At 41.2% G+C, this 27985-nt stretch overlaps 1 protein-coding gene across 3 annotated transcripts in view; it reads left to right on the top strand.

Annotated features, from left to right (window-relative positions):
- The first annotated feature begins 8265 nt into the window (after nucleotides 1-8265).
- LOC124110630 (equilibrative nucleobase transporter 1-like) overlaps nucleotides 8266-27985 on the top strand; it is a 36914-nt gene continuing 17194 nt past the window's right edge. Inside the window, exons 1-5 of one of the 3 annotated variants that reach the window (XM_048392281.1) lie at nucleotides 8266-8312; nucleotides 19122-19367; nucleotides 23569-23740; nucleotides 26876-26922; nucleotides 27566-27642. In XM_048392281.1, the coding sequence (XP_048248238.1) occupies nucleotides 19127-19367; nucleotides 23569-23740; nucleotides 26876-26922; nucleotides 27566-27642 (537 nt within the window). In that variant the 5' untranslated portion in view covers nucleotides 8266-8312; nucleotides 19122-19126. Of the gene's footprint in view, nucleotides 8313-10026; nucleotides 10140-19121; nucleotides 19368-23568; nucleotides 23741-26875; nucleotides 26923-27565; nucleotides 27643-27985 lie in introns of those variants that run through there. The other 2 variants (XM_048392280.1, XM_048392279.1) reach the window with 2 other exon arrangements.

Here is a 27985-nt window from a genome sequence, read left to right as displayed (position 1 = left end):
TGATGCATGTCATCGATCCCAATTGCGTGGATCGATGCTCATGACATCAATCACTGGATTGTTTGGTCCAGACTCGATTATTTACAGACCGACGTCAAATAGCTTGAATATTGCTGGGTGCGGCGTTAAACAACAAACCAACCAACCAAACCAACGTGAATACGTAACAACTACACACAGACTAATACTGACCAGTGTACCCTCGTAAGCTAGGTATTTCTGTGTGTCAGGATGTACCAACACATGTAGAACTGAGTATTGTATGGAGGGACGCATCATATAAATAATCAAAAGATGGTAATTGATTACTAGTATTCAAAAATTGCACACATCGTTGTCATTGACCCAGGTTCCATATGACACACAAGGTGAAGGTCATCTGTTCTTAATATCTTGTATGGCCACCATTTATAATAGAGTCCAAAACTGACTGGCATCGTCGTCCCATGGAAGCAATCAGATTCCGAATGTGGCCTGCGGAATGTTCACCCACTCTGCCAGTGCTTGTGTCAACTGTCGGTCCTGTCGGTTCTGTGATCGTTGCTGACGTGCTCGCAGTCGGTGATCCAGTGCATCCCATAAATGTTCGACTTGGTTTAAATCTTGAGATCCGGAGGGCTATTGCAGGGCCTGGATGTTGTGATTCCTGACAAAGGCTGTTGACAGTCTTGCCGTGTGAGGTCGGGCATTGACGTTCACTTGTAGCATAATGGGAAGGACGTGTGGCCGAAGAGTCTCAACCGTGTAACGTTGTGTCGTTAAATTCCCCAGAACTTACCCCAAGTCTGTTCTACCAGTGCAGGAGATGGCTACCCATACCACACTACCACTACCATATCTGTCAACTTCCTGTTTGCAGTTCCCCGTGGATAACGTTCCCCGCGACGCCTGCAAACACGACGCCTACTGCCTGCACGGCGAGGCAGAAAACGAGACTCGTCACTAAACCAAACATGTCTCCATCGCAGTTGTGGCCATTTATGTCCATAAAGCTGGAGAGAATGTTAACAGTAAAAGGGTGTCCCTAAAGCTGGAGTCAATGGAAAAGTAAAAGGGTGTCCTGAAAGCTGGAGACAATGGAACAGTAAAAGGGTGTCCATCAAGCTGGAGACTATGGAAAAGTTAAAGGGTGTTCATAAAGCTGGAGACAATGGAACAGTAAAAGGGTGTCCATCAAGCTGGAGACTATGGAACAGTAAAAGGGTGTCCATCAAGCTGGAGACTATGGAACAGTAAAAGGGTGTTCATAAAACTAGAGACTATGGAACAGTAAAAGGGTGTTCATAAAGCTGGAGCCAATGGAAAAGTAAAAGGGTGTCCATCAAGCTGGAGACTATGGAACAGTAAAAGGGTGTCCATCAAGCTGGAGACTATGGAACAGTAAAAGGGTGTTCATAAAGCTGGAGACAATGGAACAGTAAAAGGGTGTCCATCAAGCTGGAGACTATGGAACAGTAAAAGGGTGTTCATAAAGCTGGAGACAATGGAACAGTAAAAGGGTGTCCATCAAGCTGGAGACTATGGAACAGTAAAAGGGTGTCCATCAAGCTGGAGACTATGGAACAGTAAAAGGGTGTTCATAAAGCTGGAGACAATGGAACAGTAAAAGGGTGTCCATCAAGCTGGAGACTATGGAACAGTAAAAGGGTGTTCATAAAGCTGGAGACAATGGAACAGTAAAAGGGTGTCCATCAAGCTGGAGACTATGGAAAAGTTAAAGGGTGTCCATCAAGCTGGAGACTATGGAATAGTAAAAGGGTGTCCATCAAGCTGGAGACTATGGAACAGTAAAAGGGTGTCCATCAAGCTGGAGACTATGGAACAGTAAAAGGGTGTTCATAAAGCTGGAGACAATGGAACAGTAAAAGGGTGTCCATCAAGCTGGAGACTATGGAACAGTAAAAGGGTGTTCATAAAGCTGGAGACAATGGAACAGTAAAAGGGTGTCCATCAAGCTGGAGACTATGGAACAGTAAAAGGGTGTTCATAAAGCTGGAGACAATGGAACAGTAAAAGGGTGTCCATCAAGCTGGAGACTATGGAAAAGTTAAAGGGTGTTCATAAAGCTGGAGCCAATTAAACAGTAAAAGGGTGTCCATCAAGCTGGAGACTCTGGAAAAGTTAAAGGGTGTTCATAAAGCTGGAGACTATGGAACAGTAAAAGGGTGTCCATCAAGCTGGAGACTATGGAACAGTAAAAGGGTGTTCATAAAGCTGGAGACAATGGAACAGTAAAAGGGTGTCCATGAAGCTGGAGACTATGGAACAGTAAAAGGGTGTCCATAAAGCTGGAGACTATTGAACAGTAAAAGGGTGTTCATAAAGCTGGAGACTATGGAACAGTAAAGGGGTGTCCATAAAACTTGAGACTATGGAACAGTAAAGGGGTGTCCATAAAGCTGGAGACAATGGAACAGTAAAGGGGTGTCCATAAAGCTGGAGACAATTGAACAGTTAAAGGGCGTCCTGAAAGCTGGAGACAATGGAACAGTAAAAGGGTGTCCCTAAAGCTGGAGCCAATGGAACAGTAAAAGGGTGTCCCTAAAGCTTGAGACAATGGATCAGTAAAAGGGTGTCCATCAAACTGAGACTATGGATCAGTAAAAGGGTGTTCATAAAGCTCGAGACTATGGAAAAGTAAAAGGGTGTCCTGACAGCTGGAGACTATGGAACAGCAAAAGGGTGTCCATCAAGCTGGAGACTATGGAACAGTAAAAGGGTGTTCATAAAGCTCGAGACTATGGAAATGTTAAAGGGTGTTCATCAAGCTGGAGACAATGGACCAGTAAAAGGGTGTCCCTAAAGCTGGAGCCAATGGAACAGCAAAAGGGTGTCCTGAAAGCTGGAGACTATGGAACAGCAAAAGGGTGTTCATCAAGCTGGAGACTATGGAACAGTAAAAGGGTGTTCATAAAGCTGGAGACTATGGAACAGTAAAAGGGTGTCCTGACAGCTGGAGACTATGGAACAGTAAAAGGGTGATCGTAAAGCTGGAGTCAATGGAACAGTAAAAGGGTGTCCATAAAGCTGGAGACTATGGAACAGTAAAAGGGTGTCCATCAAGCTCGAGACTATGGAACAGTAAAAGGGTGATCGTAAAGCTGGAGTCAATGGAAAAGTAAAAGGGTGTCCATAAAGCTGGAGACTATGGAACAGTAAAAGGGTGTCCACAAAGCTGGAGACTATGGAACAGTAAAAGGGTGTCCATCAAGCTCGAGACTATGGAACAGTAAAAGGGTGATCGTAAAGCTGGAGTCAATGGAAAAGTAAAAGGGTGTCCATAAAGCTGGAGACTATGGACCAGTAAAAGGGTGTTCATAAAGCTGGAGACTATGGAACAGTAAAAGGGTGTCCATCAAGCTGGAGACTATGGACCAGTAAAAGGGTGTTCATAAAGCTGGAGTCAATGGAACAGTAAAAGGGTGTCCTGAAAGCTGGAGACTATGGAACAGTAAAAGGGTGTCCATCAAGCTGGAGACTATGGAACAGTAAAAGGGTGTACATAAAGCTGGAGAATATGTGAACGGTGATAGGGTGTCCAGAAAGGACAAGGTAGCACACAAAAACAAGTTTTGACAATTTAAAATCGGTACCGAAATGTAGCAAAATAATTTTCTTTTTTTTAACTATAGTGGGTTCTTCTTTCAGGCGTTTGTTAGAGTTACATGATCTTTTGTCAGTTCTAATACGTGTTGACCTGGCTATTTGTGTGTAATGGTCGTAGATGAGTTCCATATTGTTATGTTTGTTTGCTGCTGCACTTTTTTAGGATTCCTGGGTTTGATCAAACTGTTCTATACTTACAATGATGTGTAAAGTCCAGAACGTGGTACATCGTTGTGATATCTCTGTTTTAGATATAGTTTACAGGCCAGCTTTTGTGGTAAGTGTCTGACAAGCGTTAAAAGTGTTTAAGAAACAAATATACTGTAACGTGTTTGCTTACACTTCAATTTCCCCGAGCTTTAATCTCAACACAGAACTGGGGCGGTCGGGTAGCCTAGTGGTTAAAGCGTTCGCTCGTCACGCCGAAGACCCGGGTTCGATTCCCGACATGGGTACAATGTGTGAAGCCCATTTCTGGTGTCCCCCGCCGTGATATTGCTGGAATATTGCTAAAAGCGGCGTAAAAACCATACTCACTCACTCACTCAACACAGAACTATTCTGTGCCTTCCCCATGATCTGCCACTAACTCTGTCAGGCTCTAATGATGACCAGCTTGACGTGCAGATTACCCTGCGTCAAATAAACCTACTGCTCTAGCGGCCTCTTCAGTTGCAACGTGTTCCCATAATTAAATCCCAGTTCGCCCCGATTATGTTTTTCAGTTTGTAAGCACCATACCCGTGCTCGTTGGTTTCACCAAAGTAAACACCTGAGACCTGTATCACTACGAGCTTTCCTCTCACATTAAGCTTACACGCCGTGATAAAACTGGAATACTGTTAAAAGGTGGAGTTAAACCCAACTCACTCACTCACTCACTCACTCACTCACTATTCTGTTTAGTTGCCATATGCTACAGTTGTTTGTTTAGCCCTGGTACATATGCACTTGTATTTCTCATAAGTCGGCCGTGAGGTTCCAACGATGATAAACAGAGGAAATAACGGATAAATTTCCACATCCTCGGTTATTTGTCACGGGAAGCCTCTCAAATAAGGATCGTGTCCATGGTCTAGTGGACGCTAGTAGAGGGTCAGCCTGGAGAGAGGAAGGTCGTGGTTTGATCCCCGGCCGCGTCAAACCAAAAGACGTTAAAAGATGGTACCTGGTGCTCAGCATTAAGGGCCTAAGACAAGGACTGGTCGTCAGGAGGTCAATAAATTGTGTTTGAGTGGAGAATCCTTGTTAAACTGAGGCATGGTATCTCAGCGGGCTAGCTCTATAAAACCGTTATTAATCAGGACTAGCACAAACAGACAGACAAAACATACACACACGCGCGCGCGCGCATTATACACACGCACACGCATACACACACGCGCGACCACATGCACACACACGTGCGCGCAAAAACACACTCCAACGTCCATGAACGTCGCTATATATGTAATAATCTTAAACGCGACGTCAACGCACGCACACACACACGCACGCACGCACGCAAGCACGCACGCACACACACACACACACACACCTATGAAATAAGAGCGAGGTGCTGCACTCAAGCGTCAAGTGGAAGGCCAGCAGGGGCTGCTCTCAGTGTAAGTGTTTGGGTGTCGGAGATGGACAAGATGTAGGGCACAATGTCAACATCGTTATCACCAAGGTCCATACTGACATCTTGACGAGGGTGTGACCAGAGATATAAAGAAGGATTTGTCTGCTGAGGGACCAGATACCGATCGGTATCGGTATATGATTTCTGGCCTGCTCATGATTTGACTTCTGGGTTTCGGGTATAAATCTTCTTTACTCATAAAGTAGTGGAGGCCATAGGCCCATTCTACATCTACATCATTGCTTGAGAGAGTAACAGCATATATGCATTGGTGCATTGATAAATCTTAGTTGCATTGACTTATATACAAACGTTGCAAGATTTTAAACAGTTTCTGGATTTTTTGAAGACATTTGTAAGTTACATTTATGTAATGCTGGATGTAAGTAGTATTTTGGGGGTATATACATACTCCTGAGATTACCATAAATATAACACACAATTACAAGATGGTGTTCATCCTCTATGTATCTTAGTTTGCATACATGACATAGTCTCTGATTTTACTTCTTTAACCAGTTTCATTTCGGAGCTGGTGTGAAAAACATCTAGGTTGAGCTAATGCAGCACTGAATTTCGAAATGGAAATTTCTTTGATATAGAATTCGAGGCCAAAGGATATCTTGAAGTCCTGCACCATGACCGTGGAATATATTTATTTTATGAAAAAATAATAATCTAGAAATGCATACAAAAGCAAGTCTAGCCAGCTCAAGCTAGCTCTATCTGAAATCAGCATAGGGAATTTTTTTTATTTTAAGAGTCAAGAAGGATATTGTGTAATATAAGATTTCAGAGACTAAATGTTAGTCTAGATATCTTGAAGCGTAGGTTACTAATTTAGAGCTGGGGAAAAGTGCTGCATGCCAATCTTGCGCGGAGGATGATTTCAGTCTATGTACAAACGCAGATATAAAACTAGACACATGATATGCATGTTCTTGTTGCCAGACGTATCTGAAACCAAGCCTGTTTAAAATATCTTTAATTGTTCAAGCCCGGTTAATTCTTACCATTCACACAATCTAGAACTAATAAGTTGTAACAATTCTTCATATATCTGGTGTCAGGCATGTTAATTATTATACACCAGTTTTTAACACCCCTTTCATATGTGACACATAGAATATCGCCCACATTCACCCCCAGCTACATGGTTTGAGCACGGTGTTTTAACACATAAGAAACGTTTAAAAGCAAACATTTGTATTGTTTCGCTTTCTTTGTGAATATACAGCCCCAATATTTGTGAACCATAAGTAAGATGGGACTAACTTTGGTATAAAAAAACTTTAAAGCATAGATCATATGAGAGTGGCTAAATCCTACAATATTTGAATACACCACACATTTCGGGTATAATAGTTGATGATTTGGACGCCCGTGTCTCCTTTCTGGCGCAAGATTAAAAGTGAATGTGTGAACTGGGCTAACGATTCTTTGAACAGTATTTCAGTAACATCACGGCATATCAGCTTACTGTGGTAAGTGCATGTCTATAACGTGAGTGAAACCCACCAGGGTATGGTGGTGTCATAATCAGGTCAAATCTGAGATTCGAATCCACGTTTTGAATATAACTGAAGGCAAAGGGTACGCTAGGGTCTGCAGAGCGAATAGCGGCGCCTTATACCACTGTGCCATCCTTGCAACGCCGACATGAGCGTGACCGTAGTTAAGGTCCCCACAATATTGTTTGTTTGTTTGTTGTTTAACGCTGACCACCCCGATACCGTTAGTCGCCTCTTACAACAAGCACAGTCGCCTTTTACGGCAACATGGGTTGCTGAAGACCTATTCTACCCCGGAGCCCAATAGCTTCGTGACGTTACCATTTCCCTTCCTATCATCACTAGATTTGCGTAGAACCTATTTTTTCTATCACATGTACATTTGCAAAAATGTGGCCTTGAAACAGAGTGGCCAAGTCGTCTAAGGCGCCGCAATTCGCTGTGCAGAGTTGCGTCCCTTGGACACGCCAGAAACCTAGGATCGTGGGTTCAAATCCTGGTTCTCCCCGTTCATGCAACTAAGTTCGTCAGTACAATACCCGTACTCGTGGTTTTCGCCATTCGAAGTGGTAAACTTGTGAGACATACATCACCACAGGTTTTCCTCCCACATTAAGCTGACACGCTGTGATATAACTGGAATACTGTTAAGCGCCGTTAAACCCAACTCAAGAGGCGTTAAACCCAACTCACTCACTGAATTTATCAAAACTGTTTTCAAGTATTGAAATGATAAACGTCGTAAATAAAAAACAGAAAAACATATGAATAACGATGTAATATTGTATATCTTTGTCCATGGATGATATACACACCTGGACAAAACGTACATCTTATATAAAACAATAATACCTTCTGAAACGACAGTATAGGAACACTGCCTCGCCCCATAGTACAGAAGTACTGTGTAACATCGTGTGATATAAAGGAGCAGAGGAACCAATTGAAGAGTAGTCAAATAACTTTAGTCATGGAACACTTGGATCCATGATGGAACACTTGGATCCATGACTTTTTTTAAAACCCGTGAAGATCCGGGGTAGAATAGGTCTTCAGCAACCCATGCTTTCCGTAAAAGGCGACTATGCTTGTCGCAAAAGGCGACTAACGGGATCGGGTTGTCAGGCTCGCTGACTTGGTTGATGTATGTCATCGTATCCCAATTGCGTGGATCGATGGTTATGATGTAAATCACTGGATTGTCTGGTCCAGACTCGATTATTTACAGACCGCCGTCATATAGCCTGAATATTGCTGAGTGCGGCGTAAAACAACAAACCTAACCAAAACATGACTTCTTTTGTTCAGTATATATACATATTTTTTTCCTATTAAGTCGTGTTTAGTTTTTTTGCCGGACGTGTATATGAAATGACATTGCTGGGGAATATGGGACGCCTGCAGTACAACAACGGTGTTATGCTAGACTCGGCAATGTGTGGGTCATGACGACACAAACATGGGGTTCGGGGGTCAAAATTTGATGAATAAAGTATTTTATCAAAATCACGTGGGCCTATCAGATCTCGTCATTCTGACATGGAGGTGTGATAAAGGAATATACCGAGCTACTGGTAGGTGAACTGTTAGTTATCATGAGAATTGTAGTTATCATAGGTAATTACAGGTTAATTATAAATTTGGAACGTTTCTTCATACTTATATCACAGGCATTTGCTATGTAACGAATCAGTCTGTAAAGAGTTTTTACTGATGTTCACTGATCGTAAAAGTTGACCTATTGTTCAAATAACGTCACGTGAAACAATTCGTTGATATGACGTCATGTAGCTATTGTCTGCTTCGCAAATTATGAAAGCAAAATAAGAATTGGCACAAACTAGCCAATCAGTATGAAACAAAACGTATACTTATATAGGTATTGCAAAGCACTGAACACGATTAAGTTGGTTTGATGTTTAACGCCGCACTCAGCAATATTCCAGCAATATGACAGCGGTCTGTAAATAATCGAGTCCGGACTCTATCCATTGATTGATATCATGAGCATTGATCCACGCAATTGGGATACGATGACATGCATCAACCAGGTCAGCGAGACTGACAACCCGATCCCGTTAGTCGCCTTTTACGGCAAGCAAACACTTTCTTACCTGCGAAACTACCCGGTAGTGCAAGTCTTTAAATGAGTCGCATGTTATATTGTTTTGAGCAGGTTACTTAGCGCATCAGCCTGACCTACGTTCCGAACACTTTAAATATTGTTTGTTTGTTGTTTAACGCCGCACTTAGCAATATTCCACCTATATGACGGCGGTCTGTAAATAATCGAGTTTGGACAGGCAATCCTGCGATTGACATCATGAGCATCGATCCACGCATTTGGAATAGAATGACATGTATCAACCAATTGCAAGTAGCGAGTTTGACCACCCGATCCCGTTAGTTGCCTCTTACGACAAGCATATAAGTCGCCGTTTACGGCAAGCATGGGTTGCTGAAGACCTATTCTACCCCGGATCTTCACGGGTCGAACACGGGTAAGAGACTAACTATGCACGGATTAGCTGTCCTTAGTGAATGAGTAGCATTCACCCCGAGGCTTTGGGATTCAGTCTCGGGCACAAATAATCCCTAATTCCGAGTTTCCAGTAGGCTAAATCAATATTTATCATCCAAAACAGTCTTTAACCTCCCTTGAGATATCTACCAGGCGATATCGCTTCAGTGAATTTGCAGGTCATTGTTGCGAAATCGTTACCATGACGTCACAATCATATGACATCACTAATCTCTCTGCACTGAAGCTAGGTAAGCTGTTACTATTTACAGCCTCGGAGTATTAATATTTATCGACTCGTGATGATATATTTGATTTCAAATGACACTGGGGTGATATTCTCTTTACATCGCGCATTGTCATTACAAGAAGGGTAATGAAAATAGACATATAAATATCAAAACCAAAGAAACTCTCAGCCTATTGTTTAGATGTTGTTAGTGACGCCATTTACTATGGATAACGTCATGTCCTTTTCCCTTGAAGTCATGACGCTTCAAGTGACGAATCATCATTGAAAACATGCGCAGATATGACACAAATAAGTGTATCATTATTTTGCCCGCTCCTAACCTGGACAATCTGGACTAATCTTATTAATCTTATTTACATAGTTCATCATTTAGAAATATATATTGAATTGCTGAGATTACACCCCTCCTCTCTTTATTCTACCCAGTTGTATATTTAAGATGCCTATGTACATAGTTAGCTTCATCGAAATTATAACTTATGTCAGCGTGTATTATTATATCCCGCTTCGATAGTGCAGCCTTGCAGTCCTGAAAGGTGAAGGTCGCGAATCGGCGCGAACAGTCGTATGAAGCTGACGAAGCGAGGGTAGGGCTCAGTGATTTTACAGATCGTCTTTGACAACCAGGTATGCGAATCGCATATTAATGTGATTAATACATATTTTCGCTATTTCATAGATTCCCATGACATGTAGATCCAGCTCGTGTACGAACATGGTGCGGTCAGCGAGAGCAATAATGCAGTTCACGAACGGATTGTGTACCTCGCTTGAGATCAAGTTTCGAACATGTGCTGTGGAGATGTAACGTACAATGATGTATTCAATGAGTCTATCATTCATGTCCGATGTCAGATATAAGAGCAATATTGTATCTCAATATAAGATAAGAAACAGTTGAGTTCTGTCTCCCTGCATGCTGAATCGATCAGTAACTTTACATCGTGCACTGTAGTCTGTACTTTCCTTTTTGATACATGAACATGTTGAGCTTTGCGAGACAATCCTATAACATATTATGTTACGACTATACATATATGCACAGTATTAACTTCTTTTATTATTCAGTTTTTTGTAAGTTACCCGCTAGAAGGGATTATAGGGATATAAAGCCCATTAAGGGATTATGTGGCTATAAATCCGATTAAAGGTTTTAAGGGATAAGCCAGTCAAACATCTATATGACTATCAGCTAATGAGTATAAAATAAGACTAAGACTAGATATACAAGAAAATATGTTTTCAGTTAGATATTACATCAAACCATTTGGGCACACATGTTCTTTATAAATATACGAACTGCAGGGTTTTGACCAAGACTTGGCAGGCCTGTTTTAGCACTGGTTCATTTTGACCGCTGCCCTTGAATGCACGCTAGGGCCGGGACGGGTAACTCGGGTACTCGGGTCGGGTGGGTACTGAGTAGGACCCGGGTACCCACAGGACTACCCGGACCCGTAGTAAGTCACGTGATTATATTGTTTAATGCCAAAACATATTTAGAACACTATGGCTACACAATAAGTGACAACTATCTTTCTGACTATACACACAATCCTCCTGACTTTATATGTTTGCATTATTATATAACTTCAGTCAACTGCAGTGTTTGCATGACCAGATCGGTTTATACGTTTATCTAAATATATTTTGACAGGAGTATGGTCAAACGTTTCCCAATCAGACATTTTGTACCCCTCTCTTGTGACCTACAGCGGGTACCTGGGTAGGGTCGGGTAATAGGGGGTTGGGTACCCGGATAGTAAATTTGGACTCGTCCCAGCCTGAATGCACACCATGCAATAATAGGGTAATCTCTCATTGAACATGTTGAACAAGCTAAATCCTCCAACTGTGCTTTAATTGTAAGTAAAAAAAACAGTATAAACTACCTATACTAAAGTGAAACTGCGTAAATAGTCATACACTGTTAGGCTATGTGATGTTGTGACAGTGGAGAACAAGGACCAATGTGAAGGCCAAGCGAGTTTCCTAGTCATACAAATGTCTCTTTTTTATCTGCTAGTTCTAGGTTTTATGTTGTGTATCATTCTAGTAACTAATAGTTCTCTCTAATTATACTGACCATATCTCAATTTTCACAATGTCTAGACCAAGACAAGCTTCTTGTCATCAAAGACTCTATGCACTAAGTCATCTCTTAGCTGGTGAGCGGAAGGTCAGTGGTTGGATCCCCTTTCCGCAACATACCAAAGGCTATAAACTATAAAGATGGTATTTGTTGTTACCCCGCCTGGCACTATTCGTAAAGGGGATAAAACAAGGACTGGCCAGTAGGAGTTATAATGAATCTTTTCATAGGCAAAAGGCCCATAGACATACAAAGATGTGAGGGTGAAACGATACACCGATATTCTGATGCATCGCGATACTCGACTCACGATACGATATATGATAAACGTGGGCCGATTTATCGATACGCCACGATATGGAACGCTGATCTCAAATACAGTGTTTCCTCGCTATTGTGCCTTTCAATAAACCGCTAACTTGGTTATAGAGCGCGGTAACGCATGGCTCCTCAAAACGTACTTATATTTTTAATAACTCAGGTTTTACACTGACAGATGTTTTTCCCCATCTCAAAAAACATCATCAGCTGATCACCGCAAGCACATAACACCAGAAATACCAGTCAGCAATCTGAACTGAAGTATGCAATTTAATACCATTATTATACTATCTTGTTATTAAAACATGTTCATTGTATAACCAGACTTGTGTTTGTAATATATTTTATTAATTTTATTCAAAATTTCATTTATATTGTTTTCATTAAGTTAAATCGTGTGTAATACATCAACCACGGTCAGATTACCGCTTTTGATGCATTGTAACAAACGTTAGTTGCTAGAGAATGGATACATATATTAAAAATGCCATACTTTGATGTGCCAATTTAGCTAATATATCATATGTCAACATTTTCGCAATCGAAATACATGTAGCGCGGGAAGTCTCTATGGTGACTGGTCAAGTTGTTCCATACGTAAAAATATCCTGCAACAGCAATCACCAGTACCAAAATGCTGTGCTTGTGGTTCTTATAATTTTAAATATATATATAGTAAAAGCTGCAACTAAAGTAACACGATATTGGAATATATTATTCCTGATAAAACAATAATTTCAGATACAATTTCTTCGACCATTACATAAAAATTCTTTGAAGTTGTATCACTGGTGAAGTACATTAATTATTTTCTGGTGTTTGAACTTTGAATTGTTTTGAAGGAAAGTTAGAGAAAGTTCCACTTTGAAGCTTAACAACTTCAGTAGTCTTGTTATTATAAAATAATTTTGACTGTTCCCAAATCATGAAAGGTTCAATCTTGACATGCTTTAAGTCTTGTTTTTTTTATCATTGCGTATCGTGACCAGAAGATTGAGATGCGTATCGTATCGTGACCTTGCAGCCCTAGACATGGTGTTTGGCTTATAAATGAATATGTAATATAACTTAATAATGTGGACTGATATTTTAAGTTTCATAGCGTGATATATATACTACTCAAAAGAAGTGAAGGATCACCTGATTCTTTCATATTACAATAGTTAATCTCTCATGCCATGACAGATTAACTTTACCAATATGAAAGAATCAGGGGTTCCTTAACTTCTTTTGAGTAGTATATATGACAAAGTTTAGATATGTCATTTGCTTTGTATTGAGCGATTTTCTGTTACACTATTTTCACTTGTAACACAAACTCAATATTTCACCTCAGCACTGCATGTGATGTGATGTTTTTATGCCCTTTTTAACGTCGTAATAAATTTTAGTCAATCTGTTTGAATTTCAGTCAATTTGTAAAATATTTAGACATTTTATAAATTGCCTGAGTGCATCACATTTTACACATTGACTGTAACATAAATCATGCCTACAATCAAAAAGCCTTGTGGATGCATCGAAGAACTTCCCAATGAAAACATAGAGGAACAAGAATGATTCTGTTCAATGCGACAGCAAGTAAATGAAAACAAAATGCACATATCGTAATTACAACCAATTATAACAAAGTTATTTGAATAATACAGTCGTTCCTCGCAATAACGCCCTTCAGGAAACCACGGACTTGGTTAAATTGCGTATTAGGCAGTTGCCTTGTGCGAGGAATGTATCCATAAGTATAATCCACATAAAGGAACGTCTGCAGCTGTACAAAGATACTTGTTTCATGTCACATGTCTTTGTAACAATCAAAGTATATATAGCGTTTCTGGATATACCGTATTCGACGTAATAAGCGCCCCGCTCTAATAAGCGCCCACGGCGATATTTGCTGATATATTGGCTAGTGAAAAAGCCCAATTTGCATCCCTTCCGATTGATCAATGTACAAAGGACTTCTTTATTCGCGTATAATACGCACTCGTGTATTATATACACCCTTAATTATGGGCAATTAAATTCTGGAAAAATATATCTGTCGCATATAAACACTTCAGGCTGTCAGCATAAACCACGAAATTTATCTTTCATCTATGTTTTTTTTCACCAAAATAATATTCTAATAAGAGCCCCCTATTTCTAATTTTGAGAGCGCCCCGGGCGGTTATTACGTCGAATACGGTAATGACCTGTGATCCAACTGATCACGTAAGTTTGTTTGAGGTGGTTGAAACGTCTCTATGGTGTCAAGTCTCAAGTGAATCGTAACAGCCTAATACTATTAAACACCTGTGCACAGGTACTCATGTTGGTTCAATCTGTAGCTAGCCACTGCTTTCATATGTAATGTGGCGATGTGTAAAATGAATAGAAGGTTTGTTTTGCCACGTGGATGGTTTAATGCTCATCCATAGTCAACAGAACCTGACATCTGTTCACAGGCTGACACCTGTAGCCAATATCATTGACAGTGTAGATAATATTTCTACGACAGCCTGGTTTTTGACACACACAGATATGGATTGCTGCCCAGTTCTAGTGTGTCAACATGGTGAAGGCCCATGGAGTTGTGGTATTGGGCAAAGCAGCTTCTCTCAAAAGTTTCTTTTTAGTTTAAAGGCTACTGTTTAGGCCCAAAAATAATAATTATTAGATTTTCGTCCATGTTTTATCCCCCTGGCATGTAATGCTGGGGGTAAAGTCATCATTTGGTCCATCTGTATTTCATTTCCGGAGCATAACTTGAAAACCGTAACATATGAAGTGGTCCCTTTTGCTATTTAGGAATCTTTCAAAATTAAATTTTCTTGACTAAGCTGAAACGCAGGTAGGTGTCGTTTCCAGAGCAGAACTTAAAAAATATCAGAGTTTTTTCATCCAAACTTGGTACATGTATTAATCAGGCTGAAGTGGTGCCTTTTGCTAATTAGAAAAAAAAATTAAAATATTTATTTCCTGTTACCATGGCAACAAGTTTGACTTTGACTCTGTTCATAGTGGTATGTTTGTTCAGACCATATCTCTAAAACTAATATGTACTCTTTCTTGACACTTTGCAAAGCCCAAAGACCAGGTTGTAAACTCGTGCCTTTTGCTATGTAGAGATTTTTAGAATTTATACTTTTTTTGTTTCCATGGCAACAAGTTTGAATTTGACTCTTTTCATATTGGTGTGTACCTGACATAGTTCTGAATCCCAGTTCCAGAGGGCTTTCCAACACACTAATGTGTCTGTCCGTGTATACTCATGTATATGGACACACATTAGATAGAAATTCTCTCGTCAAGCTGGACTTACATCATGTACATGAACAGTCAGATGATTTGTTTTTTTGAATTTGTCGGGGCCGGGGGGGATTTGTCATCTTCTGGTGACTCTTGTTTCAAAACGTGAGGAGGGTGTTTTTTAATTATTTTTATACTGTTCAAGGCAACTGTGTATATGAAGTCAGTAACTTGCCTATGGATGGGCACCATTGTCTTCTTGTTTGCTTTATCAGTGATATGCATAAGAGAGGATTTTGAGACTGAATTCGCTTCGGAATATCAATTAGTGTCTTACATCTACTTGCCTGAATAGTGAGAAACTTGTAAGAGCAAACATGTGACTCAAAACGTTTGAAATGCTACTGGCCCTCAGAATAGCTGTGAACTAATTAAGCGGGACTGTATTATAGCATGAGATGCTCTAAGTTATTATAAGGCGGGTGTATATGTTAGCATCAGGTGCTACAACTGTATAAAAGCTCAAACTCGGTTACAATGCAAGGTAACTCAATGCTTCCCAAATTGATGTACATGATTAATAAACTCAGGTTTTACAGACACAGTCATTGTACTTAATGGTCCTCATTGAATAATATACAGTTTCCAGCTGATTAGAGCCCGAATAATCTGTTTAAAAATAACAGTGATAAGTTCCAGAAATACGATTGTTCTATGAATTAACTTGTCATACTGTATATCCTTTGATCTTTGAAACATTTACATGCAATAACATTGAACCACAAGCCAAGCTCACATTCTTCGTGGAAATCCAATTTGACGCAACAATGTCAAACTGCATACACACAGTGTGTTGTCTTCAGAACATGGCGGTCATTCCCTTTTGATTCGGATCAAATTATTGTACCAAAGCAATTAATCTGGCTTGACATACGTTACTGTCTATAAGGGTAATTTATCATCACAGAGGGTTTGCCCTAAAACTCAATGATCGCTCATCTAAACAATCATGGACTTGCTTTTATTACAGTGGAACGCAAATGGCCTTTAGAGCCATGGCAATGAACTAAATGCACTTGTCAACAGGTGATAAAGTCACACGTCATTCTTATACAGGAGACTAAACTCAGCGAAAAAGCCAAATTCACACTACCTGAGTACACACAATATAGAAAAGCAGAAAAAGTCTTATGCTTGGTAACAGGAGAAGATGACTTATCACCCTTGTCCAAGACTGCTGTACCTACAATAGTATTGAAACTAATGCAGGTAACTTGAAACCCAAGTAATCTCCTTAAAACTGGCAAATGGCGATGAATTACGCATAGCTAACATGTACCACAGGGTTACCCATGAAACAAACACGGAAGAGCTCACCAGACTAGCTCAAGTAGTAGGCAAAAATGGGATAATCCTTAGTGCCTTTAATGCCCACAGTACTTTATAGGAAGACAAGAACAATCCGTGCAAATATGTCAAAATCGTAGAGAAATGGGTTGAAGATCTCATGACTCTAAACAACGGCAGTCCCACACGTGATGACCGTGACAACTCATGGAGTTCAATTGAATTCTCAATTGCCACTACCAGCCTCGCCGCACATTGCCAATGGCAAGTCCATGATGACACTTGGGGAAGCCTTCCTGTACTCATCTACATAGGTAGCCCACCACAATGAGAGGAACAGCCCAATCCTCAGCCCACATGGGACTATGCAAAGGCTGATTGGCCCAAATTCAGGAAGGAATGTATATCATTCAAAACCTCAGAAATTGCCTCGGATAATCCTGATCTTTTTTGCCAAAATCTCACCTCAGCAATTATTGCCGCAGCTGAAAATTCAATTTACAAAACCCCACAAAACCGGCAAAACTCTGGTACCATGGTGGAACAGCGAAATAGCAAAAGCTAGGAGAGTGAGAAAGAAAACCCTTAATAGATGAAAAAGGGATAAATCAGCCCTCTCCCAAGTTTGGGCAGCCATGACTAAAGTAACACACCTCATAGGCATTTCTGAAAAAGAGTCCTGGCAGACCTGCAAATCTCTATATAAAATAAAATGCCAAATCAGTCTGGAGCAAAATACACGCAATCAGGGGTAAGCATAAACCTACAAAAATTCCCACGTTAGCCAACGTCCACACAGTCAAAGAAAAGGCCAACATTCTAGCCGAGCACTTCTCATCTGTCAGCTGCAACAAAAATTGCAGCAAAGAATTCAGACAGGAACAGAGGCTTATGCCTACGATATCGAAACAGCTGCAAAGCAAGCATCTGGTATACAATATCCTATTTACTGTGACAGAGTTTTATGATGCAGTACAACATAGAAAAGGCACTGTACCTGGTCTTGACACAACCAATTACGAGATATTGTTAAACCTATCTGATCAAACCAAGAGCTTACTCACTGAGTTGTGCTACATGATATGGTCCAAAGGAGAAGTCCCAAAATCATCGAAACATGCTGCAGTTATCCCGCTTCTAAAGCAAGGGAAAGATGAAGCCCTACCAAACTCTTATCGACCGATCTCACTCTAACATGGCCAAAGCTGTGGAAGCCATGGTTACAAACAGGCTCATGCATCACCTTGAAACTGGCACTTCATTAAACCTGATCACAACGGCTTCAGCAAGGGACACTTATGTCTAGATCATATACTAAGACTGGAAAATGAAATAAGAAAAGCTCTATTAAACAGACAATACCTAGCAGCAGAATTTTAGACATCAGCAAAGCCTTCGACATGGTATGGCATGATTCCTCATAAAACCAGCACAAAATGGAGTAGAAGGGAACATGGCAAACTCAGTAGCTATCACCAAAAATTCAATCTACCTGGGACAGCTGGGCCCATACATATACACTGATGGATCCAAGAATCCTATCAACAGCACTGCAGGTTACGGGATCCATAGCTGCAAACCCCAAGCACATTCGGTCCACCTGCTTGATCAAGTTGATGGTCAAGTCATATGTTTCATATGGTTAAAGAAAGACTGTATTCTAGCATATATTCAGTTTAGTTGTTCTATGTACATAATGCAATGTGACTCCCGATGGGAACAAACCTCGGCTGACATTATTGAAAACCAGTGTCGGAAATAACGTCCTGTCCTACTGCCCATGGCTGGTAACTTTTCTCTCTGTCTGCACAGACAGCCTCCGTGGTCTAGTGGTAGAGTGTCCGCCCGGAGAGCGGAAGGTCCAGGGTTCCATCCCCGACTGAGTCATACCAAAAGACGTTAAAAGATGGTACTTGTTGTTACCCTGTCTGTCGCTTGGCATTAAGGGGCTAAAACAAGGACTGGTCGGCTCGGAGTCAGTATACTGTGTCTGAGTGGGGTATTCATGTTAAACTGCGGCATGGTGGTATCTCAGTGAGCTAGCACTATTAATCGGCATCAGCTCGGACTAGTACAAGCAGCCACACAAACACACACGCGTACATGCACGTCGCTATATAAGTGCAATAATCTTGGACGCGACATTCAACCCCATTTCACCTCACCTCACCTCTGTCTGCACGAAATATTCCTGCACCTGCCCGACTGTCAGATAATTTTAAGACTATAAAGTATTCAATTTTATTAGGATTCCTCGTGTATTCTCAAGTAATTGTTTGCATTATTTCAAATGAATCATGGCGAAATTTGTCCCTAATGTTTCTCGATTTTTCAATATTTATGATGTCTGAATGCGGGCAGGTCACATTGAAGATAGGCAGGCAACATTAGTGGGTAATCTGCCCGACTGTCATGTTGGTTTTTTAAAATTATTTCAAACACTGTTGGAAACTGGCTAGCTGTATTCATGATGCTCATCATCAGTTGACATATATCATGTTTATGGTGACCACCGCTTGGCCCACTTTCTCTAATCCACTATTTCCCATTATCTGTAAGTAAGATATTCAGTTGTATATTTTGTAACCATAATAAAACGACAGTGTTTCCTTTCCTTCCAGCAGACATGATGGCCAGCCCAGGGAGACTGCGCTATCTGTATGTGGTGTGGGCATTTGTGGAAACCATGCTGTTTGGAGGCCTCATCTATGGTTGGAGCTCCCTTGTCTTTATCCTGAAGGCCAAGTTTGTGTACCAGGACTTGTGTAGTGAGAGCCAAGTGGCAGGACCAGACAACAAGACAAGCAACATGCTGCGTCTGTCCATCACTAGCAGCCCACTGGACAACTCAACACCCATATATATAAGTGAGGCAGATGGCTTTCTGCATGCTTATAGTCATGTACACTAGGCATGCGTCATGCGTTTTTTACAAAGCAGTTACATTTGTATTCTACATTTAACTTGTTTAAGATTAAAATGATTTTTCTAAGACATAAGACAGAGATTATTTTGACGTTGGATGTTATTCTTCCAAGTTGTCAGATACTGGGACATGCTTCCCTCTACCATGTCCAAAGGAATGAAACTTTATATACTCACTGCCAAAAGAAACGCGAATACCATACCATACCATATATTCAAGAGATATTTGTATGGTTCGATGCACAAATGAACATTCTGTTATGTTGCTCAAGAACACATCACATGTGACGTCGACCTGTGAAGATTTCAGGGTAGAATAGGTCTTCAGCAAGGTGACTATGCTTGTCGTAAAAGGCGACTAAGATGATCGGGTAGTCAGGCTTGCTGACTTGATTGATACATGTCATCGATCCCAATTGCGTGGATCGATGCTTATGATGTCAATCACTGGATTGTCTGACTCGATTATTTACAGACGGACGTCATATAGCTGGAATATTGCTGAGTGTGGCGTTTACAAACAAACAACACAAAACGTGTGACGTCATAGATTCATGACTCAAGATGAACCATTTGTCTTGTACATGATTTGCGTGTAAAGTTTAGAAATCACGAGTAACATATCGTGATAAGAATAAAGACACCCTGTGGTAACACTTGACTGATTGCTAGTTTTGTCATTAAGTGGTACTCTTTGGAAACATCTCTTCTTAATGTGCATACTACTCTCTATGTTTGTATGGTTTGAGTATCTTTTTGGCAGTGAGTATATTTACGCCTTTCTTAACAAATCCCACCTCAACAACATTTATAACAAAGGTCAAGGTCACCTCTGAGATAAAAGTGACAGTGTAATTGTATCATATTTTCTGAATATGGCACAAAGATTAATGACATTTATGGATATCAAGCAATTGACCTCTTTTACATGGACTTAGGAATTTCTTGTCACATTCTATGAAGTTAAAGGTCAAGGTCACAAGATAGAAAAAGATGTTTATCCTTTCTTACGCTTTCAAGTATGAACCTTCTTTAGATGGGACCCCGTTTTGGAAAGATTTTGGTCAAAATATATCAAGCCCAAGCTCATTATTCAGATTTCTGTGAAACATGGTTATGTCATTGTCAGGTGTGGGTTTTTTTAGGGGGATGGGGGCAGGTTACCTCTACTGGCATGCTGCTTTATGCTTGTCTGTCTTATCTGTTTAAATCCTAAATGTTGGTTTCATGTCTATCAAAATGAAAACGTCAGGATCATTTACATGTATCTTGTAACATGTTTTTGCATAATTCATTGCTAGTTTCTGTTGTACTTTTACCTGTACAATCCTGACTTGTGTAGTTGTTGGATATTTTGAATTTTGAGCTTTGAGAAAATGTGGGAGAATGGGCTGTTCCTGTGTTTTCAAGTACCCTGGTTGTAAAATTTAAATATGATGCGCTGGTTAAGGCCATTATAAATTAATTGCTTGATTATCATCCGCTTCTTGGGGAGGCAGGCTTTTTAATTTTTATTTTCGATTAAAGTCGTCAAGTTGGTATGAACACCTCATACACCTAGGTATGAACAATAGATGACTGAAATAACAAACAGTGACAGACAGTATAATAAATATACAGTGATCCCTCGTTACAACACCACCTTCGGGATCCAAATAATTGAAGAGCTTTATAGATGATCAGCGGATAAACGAAGGTCGAGTCATATCGAGTACCGTATTCGATGTAATAAGCGCCCCGCTCTAATAAGCGCCCACGGCGATATTTGCTGATATATTGGCTGGTGAACAATCCCAATTAGAACCCCTTCCGATTGATTGATCAATGTACACAAGACTTATTTATTCGCGTATAATACACACTCGTGTGTTATATGCACCCTTAATTATGGGTGATTAAATTCTGGGAAAATATATCTGTCGTACATAAACATTTCAGGCTGTCACCATTAACCACGAAATTTATCTTTCAACTCTGTTTTTTTCACCAAAATAATATTCTAATAAGAGCCCCCTATTTCTAATTTTGAGAGCGCCCTGGGCGCTTATTAAGTCGAATACGGTATTAATATGCGCTTTCAAGAAAAACAAAAAACACATTGTATCCCTTCAGGTGAATAAGCAGGTAGATCTATAACACACTTGGTCAATAAGAGTATGAAGTTGATATAAAACATCACTAGACATGATGATTTACCATTTTAAATGTATTTCCTGCTCTCAAAGGCTGGATCAGCAGATAATGTATTCTGAGATGGGGGAAAACATCGTGTCTTTGGAAAACTTGAGTTTATTGAAAATGTTGGTAAATTTTTGGAGCCATGCTTTACCGCGGGCTATAACCGAGTTAGCGCTATATTGAAGGACACAATAACGAGGGAACACTGTATGTCGATTTCAATAGTAGTAGTCAGATGTATGTGTCAACCCTATTTTCATTATCCCTGTACTTGTGCGTTTATGAATTTATCCTCAATTGACGTTAACTTGTCAAGTTCCCCACAAGCAAACTTGTTGAAGAGTCATTGACTCTGGCAAAGGACAGACATACCAGTCTTTTATGGTGTGCACACCCTCCTGTATTTTCTAAATAGTGAGCACCATCTTGACAGGTGACAGCAAGCAGATAATAGGCAGACACACACCGAAAGTCGGTTGTAGACCAGTTTACAGCATGTCGTAAACATGAAATGGCCATTTGACAGCTGATGTTACAGTGCTCTAAACACTTCACTTGGGCAAAAAACATGAATTTGTCAGGGGGTTAGTCGTGAGTCGGGCAGGGATGATATTATAGCAACTAATTTGTTATGGCCTAATCAAGGACACTCCATTAGCAGGACTAGTAGATTAAGAAATTCATTATGAACAGATCTACTTAAATCCTTAATTAGTGCTTCATATCAAATTGAGAGGACATTGTTTTCCTTCCTTATTAAAGTTATTAAGGTTGATAAATCTTGGTTTATAACAGGAAAGAGAAGATTGGGGAGGGTCAGCTGATTGGTAACTGACATTTTTAGCTCACCTGACAGAAAGTCAAGTAAGCCTATGTCGTGGTCTGGTTGCCCGATGATAACTTTTACATTTTCGACATCTCTGCTAAAACAAGGCCTATGGATTTGAACCATTGTCTGAATCTCCCAACTATAGTGCCTGATAATTGCTCATAAAATTCTGATCCAACTTCAAACATGGCCACCATGACAGACATTGAGAAACCTATTTATTGTCATTACTTTGTCCTTTGGTTCAAAATGTAATTAAGTTTGGGACATAGATCTATGTAGTTTGTTATAGTGGGACTCAATAGTGTCTGTGTTTTGCGATGTTTCAAATTTGGACCTTGATTTGATCATGTTCTCTTTGCATTTCAACCAAACGAAAAGCTGAAACTTTTTATGGCTATTACTTGGCCATTTTCTTTCAAAATGTGTTGAAATATTCTATATGAGAAGACCTAGAGCTTTACCTCTCTGCATGAAGACCTGACAAAACCACCATAGAAAGTCTTGTCAAGTAAACTCTGAACACAAATATTTGCCCTTGATAGCACACAGTTTTGGGACCCGTGAAGATCCGGGATTTGATAGGACTTCAGCAACTCATTTTTGCTTTAAAAGGTGACTATGCTTGACGAAAGAGGCAATTTACAGGATCGGGTGGTCAGACTCGCTGACTTGGTTGATGCATGTCCTCGATCTCTATTGCTGGGATGTTGCTTAGTGTGGCGTTAAACAACAAAACATTTTTATTTATTTTTTGTATATTGCAGGATTGCAGGATGTATAGAATATCCACAACAATATCTTGGTGCTGCTTCACATTTTCAATGTTGTTTTTTTTCAAACTCCTCGAATATATTTGATTTCGAAATACAGAAATCAGATATGCTTTTCTGACTGTAGTGAAGCCTTGATGCAGACTGGCTAAGTAGAGAGTCCGCCTGACGTGACCACCTGTGTCCTCAGATCTTCATGCAGACTGGTATCATATCAGAGTAAAAGATCAGATTTAATGAGACTGTCTTTCTATTGTTATTTTGTCTGTTTCTGATGCTACTCTGTTCAGTTTTGTGTAAAATGATATCCCTGGTTGACAATTAGTGTACAGTCAGCCTACATTCCTAGTTCTGTCATTTCAGTGCTCCCCCCCGACCAGAACAACAACACCATTGTTGCAGCAGGCTGTGAGGCGCAGGACTCCATGTTGAACCTGGTCTTCACTGTGGCGTCCACCTTGTTCTGTGCCGGATGTGCGGCTATGGGGCACATCAACTTCAAGTTTGGCACCAGAGTCACCAGAGTTCTCTCCATGTATGTATGCCCAGGGGCAGAACGGTATCAGAGTGCTTGTCATAAGAGCTAACTGTAAACAGGCTGGGATGGTTGCACTGTTTTTCTGACTGATTATGTCTACATAGCTTGAGGATCTAGATTTTTACCCATGCTATCAACTCACAGGTTGTTGCTCATGCTCTCAACCCCCAGATTATTGTTCATGCTCTCAACCCCAAGGTTGTTGTTGAGAGCATGAACAACAATCTGGGGGTTGAGAGCATGAACAACAATCTGGGGGTTGAGAGCATGAACAACAATCAGGGGGTTGAAAGCATGAACAACAATCTGGGGGTTGAGAGCATGAACAACAATCTGGGGGTTGAAAGCTTGAACAACAATCTGGGGGGTTGAGAGCATGAGCAACAATCTGGGGGTTGAGAGCATGAACAACAATCTGGGGGTTGAGAGCATGAACAACAATCTGGGGGTTTAAAGCATGAACAACAATCTGGGGAGTTGAGAGCATGAACAACAATCTGGGGGATGAAAGCATGAACAACAATCTGGGGTTGAGAGCATGAACAACAACCTGGAGGTTGAGAGCATGAACAACAATCTGGGGGTTGAGAGCATGAGCAACAACCTGGGGGTTGAGAGCATGAACAACAATCTGGGGGTTAAAAGCATGAACAACAATCTGGGGGTTGAGAGCATGAACAACAATCTGGGGGTTGAGAGCATGAACAACAATCTGGGGGTTGAGAGCATGAACAACAATCTGGGGGGTTGAGAGCATGAACAACAATCTGGGGGTTGAGAGCATGAACAACCATCTGGGGGGTGAGAGCATGAACAACAATCTGGAGGTTGAGTGCATAAGCAACAATCTGGGGGTTGAGAGCATGAACAACAACCTTGGGGTTGAGAGCATGAACAACAATCTGGGATCAACCCCCAGATTGTTGTTCATGCTCTCAACCCCCAGATTGTTGTTCATGCTTTCAACCCCCAGATTGTTGTTCATGCTCTCAACCCCCAGATTGTTGTTCATGCTCTCAACCCCCAGATTGTTGTTCATGCTGTCAACCCCCAGATTGTTGTTCATGCTCTCAACCCCCAGATTGTTGTTCATGCTGTCACCCCCAAGATTGTTGTTCATGCTCTCAACCCCCAGATTGTTGTTCATGCTTTCAACCTCCAGATTGTTGTTCATGCTCTCAACCCCAGATTGTTGTTCATGCTGTCACCCCCCAGATTGTTGTTCATGCTCTCAACCCCCAGATTGTTGTTCATGCTGTCAACCCCCAGATTGTTGTTCATGCTCTCAACCCCCAGATTGTTGTTCATGCTCTCAACCCCCAGATTGTTGTTCATGCTGTCAACCCCCAGATTGTTGTTCATGCTCTCAACCCCCAGATTGTTGTTCATGCTCTCAACCCCCAGATTGTTGTTCATGCTGTCAACCCCCAGATTGTTGTTCATGCTCTCAACCCCCAGATTGTTGCTTATGGTCTCAACCAATGGTGTTGCTGCCTGACTTAGTGATACAGCTGAGTGATACAGCTGTTATATTGCTGACTGCATCCTCAGTGTATTTTGTCAGCACTAACCAAAAGACGATAAACGATGGTACTTGTTGTAACCCTGTCTGGCGCTTGGCATTAGGGAGGTAAAACAAGGACTGGCCGGCTCAGTCAGCATACTGTGTCTGAGTGGGGCACACACACACACACACACACACACACACACACACACACACACTGGTATATAAGTGCAATAATCTTGGACGCAGCGTTGAACCCCATTTCACCTCACCTCACCTTTGCCTCGGATAGCCTAGTGGTTAGTGCGTTCACTCGTCACGCTGAAGGCCCGGGTTCGATTCCCGACATGGGTACAATGTGTGAAGCCCATTTCTGGTGTCCCCCGCCGTGATATTGCTGGAATATTGCTAAAAGCGGCGTAAAACCATACTCACTCACTCACTCACTCACCTTTGCCTCACCTTTGCCTCAACTATGCTAAATATCCGTGACTCATTTGTTACCATAACTTTGTTTGGAAAATAATGTCGCCATCTACCATCCCCGTGCACCCCTGCACCTAGGTCCTGTGGTCATGGCTTCAAGGAGCCTGAGGGGAGGTTGGGTAGCCTAGTGGTTAAAGCTTTCGCTCCTCACTGGGTTCGATTCCTGACATGGATACAATGTGTAAAGCCCATTTCTGGTGTCCCCCAACGTGATATTGTTGGAATATTGCTAAAAGTGGCGTAAAACCATACTCACTCACTCACTCACTCAAGTACCCTGACTATTACAACCAGTGGACGGACGCCATATAGATGTAATAGCAAAGAGGACCACAGAAAAATCACAAAATATTCTTAAAAAACATCGGCCCTGATTTAAACTTACTTTCGCATTTGTCTTGTGGCCCATTATATTTGTCAAACCCTTAAGTTCCACATTTGAATATGTTTGTTTATTTGTTGTTGAACGCTGCACTCATCAATATTCCAGTTATATGACAGCTGGTCTGTAAATAATCGAGTCTGGACCATACAATCCAGTGATTGACATCATGAGCATAGAGCAGGCACTGGTGGCCCAGTCGTCTAAGGCGCCGCGATTTGCTGTGCAGAGTTGCGTCCCTTGGGCATGCCAGAAACCTATGATTGTGAATTCAAATCCCAGTTCGCCCCAATTATGTTTCTAGGTTTGTCAGCACCATACCCGTGCTCGTGGGTTTCACCGAAGTGGTAAACGTCTGAGACCTGCATCACTTCGTGCTTTCCTCCCACATTGAGCTGACACGCCGTGATATAACTGGAATAATGTTAAAAGCGGCGTTAAACCCAACTCACTCACTCACTCACTCATAAGCATCAATCTACGCAATTGGGGTACAATGGCATACATCAACCAAGTCAGAGAGTCTGACCACCCGATCCCGTTAGTCGCCTCTTACAACAAGCATAAGTTGCAGAAGACCAATTCTAGCCCAGATCTTCACAGGATACATTTGAATAGGAGCCTCGTTTATAGTCTTTAAAAACTTCGAGCAATTATAGGAATTAATGTGTTAATGCCAGCATGGGACAGGCTTGTGTAAAGGTCATGCACGTCACAGTTGAGATGTAAAATAGTCATGTTAAACTCCTTGCGTTTCCAGGCTGACGTTTGTGGCAGGGACATTGATGATTGCCTTTGTATCCCAAGGTATGTAGTGTCTTCTTGATGGAGATACAAATACATGGTGCAAGCAGGATTTCCTTCATTATTGACTGTCTTTCTTATTTGATCATGTGATTTTCGCTCTTGCATAGACATGTACTTCAATTTGCTAGAGGGGGCACGGGTGGCCCAGTCGTCTAAGGCGCTGCGATTCGCTGTGCAGAGTTGCGTCCCTTGGGCACGCCAGAAACCTGTGATTGTGGGTTCGTATCCCGGTTCGCCCCAATTATGTTTCTAGGTTTGTCAGCACCATACCTGTGCTCGTGGGTTTCACCGAAGTGGTAAACGTCTGAGACCTGCATCACTTCGGGCTTTCCTCCCACATTAAGCTGACACACCGTGATATAACTGGAATAATGTTAAAAGCGGCGTTAAACCAAACTCACTCACTCACTCAATTTGCTAGATAACTTATTTGTTTGATTCATGCCATCTGTCCAAGGTCATCAAGACATGGAAGTTTTGATTATGGTAATTTTTACCTTTGACCAGCATCAATTTGGCCTTACCTCCCACATTAAGCAGACACTCTGTGATATACATTGTAACTGGAATACTGTTCAGAGCAGTGTTAAAACAAACTCACTCACTCACTAGTATTGATATTTTTAAAAAAACAATATTTCAGATATACCCTGGTTAATCTTCCCTGGACTTACCCTGGTTGGGGTTGGCGGTATTCCCCTTCTTGTCACCAACACACAGGTTTGTTTGCTGTTTAACGCCGCAATCGGCTATATTCCAGCTATATGACGGCGGTCTGTAAGTAGTTGAGTCTGGACCAGATAATCCAGTGATTGACCCCATGACCATCGCTCCCCGCAATTGGGATACGATGACATGTTTCAACCAAGTCAGCGACCCTGACCACCCGATCCCGTTAGTCGCCTCTTACTACAAGCATAATATCCTTTTACGGCAAGCATGGGTTGCTAAAGACATGTAAGGTAGTGAAGGATTTCCCTGTATTGTATTCTGCGGCATGGTGGGTCTCACTCGCGGCTTATAGCATGGTACTTCCATCCAGACTTGCATCAACAGCCGCACA

This window comes from Haliotis rufescens, unplaced genomic scaffold (genome assembly GCF_023055435.1).
Source record: "Haliotis rufescens isolate VD_foot unplaced genomic scaffold, xgHalRufe1.0.p SCAF_11, whole genome shotgun sequence".
Taxonomy (NCBI): domain Eukaryota; kingdom Metazoa; phylum Mollusca; class Gastropoda; order Lepetellida; family Haliotidae; genus Haliotis; species Haliotis rufescens.
The sequence above is the reverse complement of the archived record's forward strand: the minus strand, read 5'-3'. Positions and strand labels throughout refer to the sequence as shown.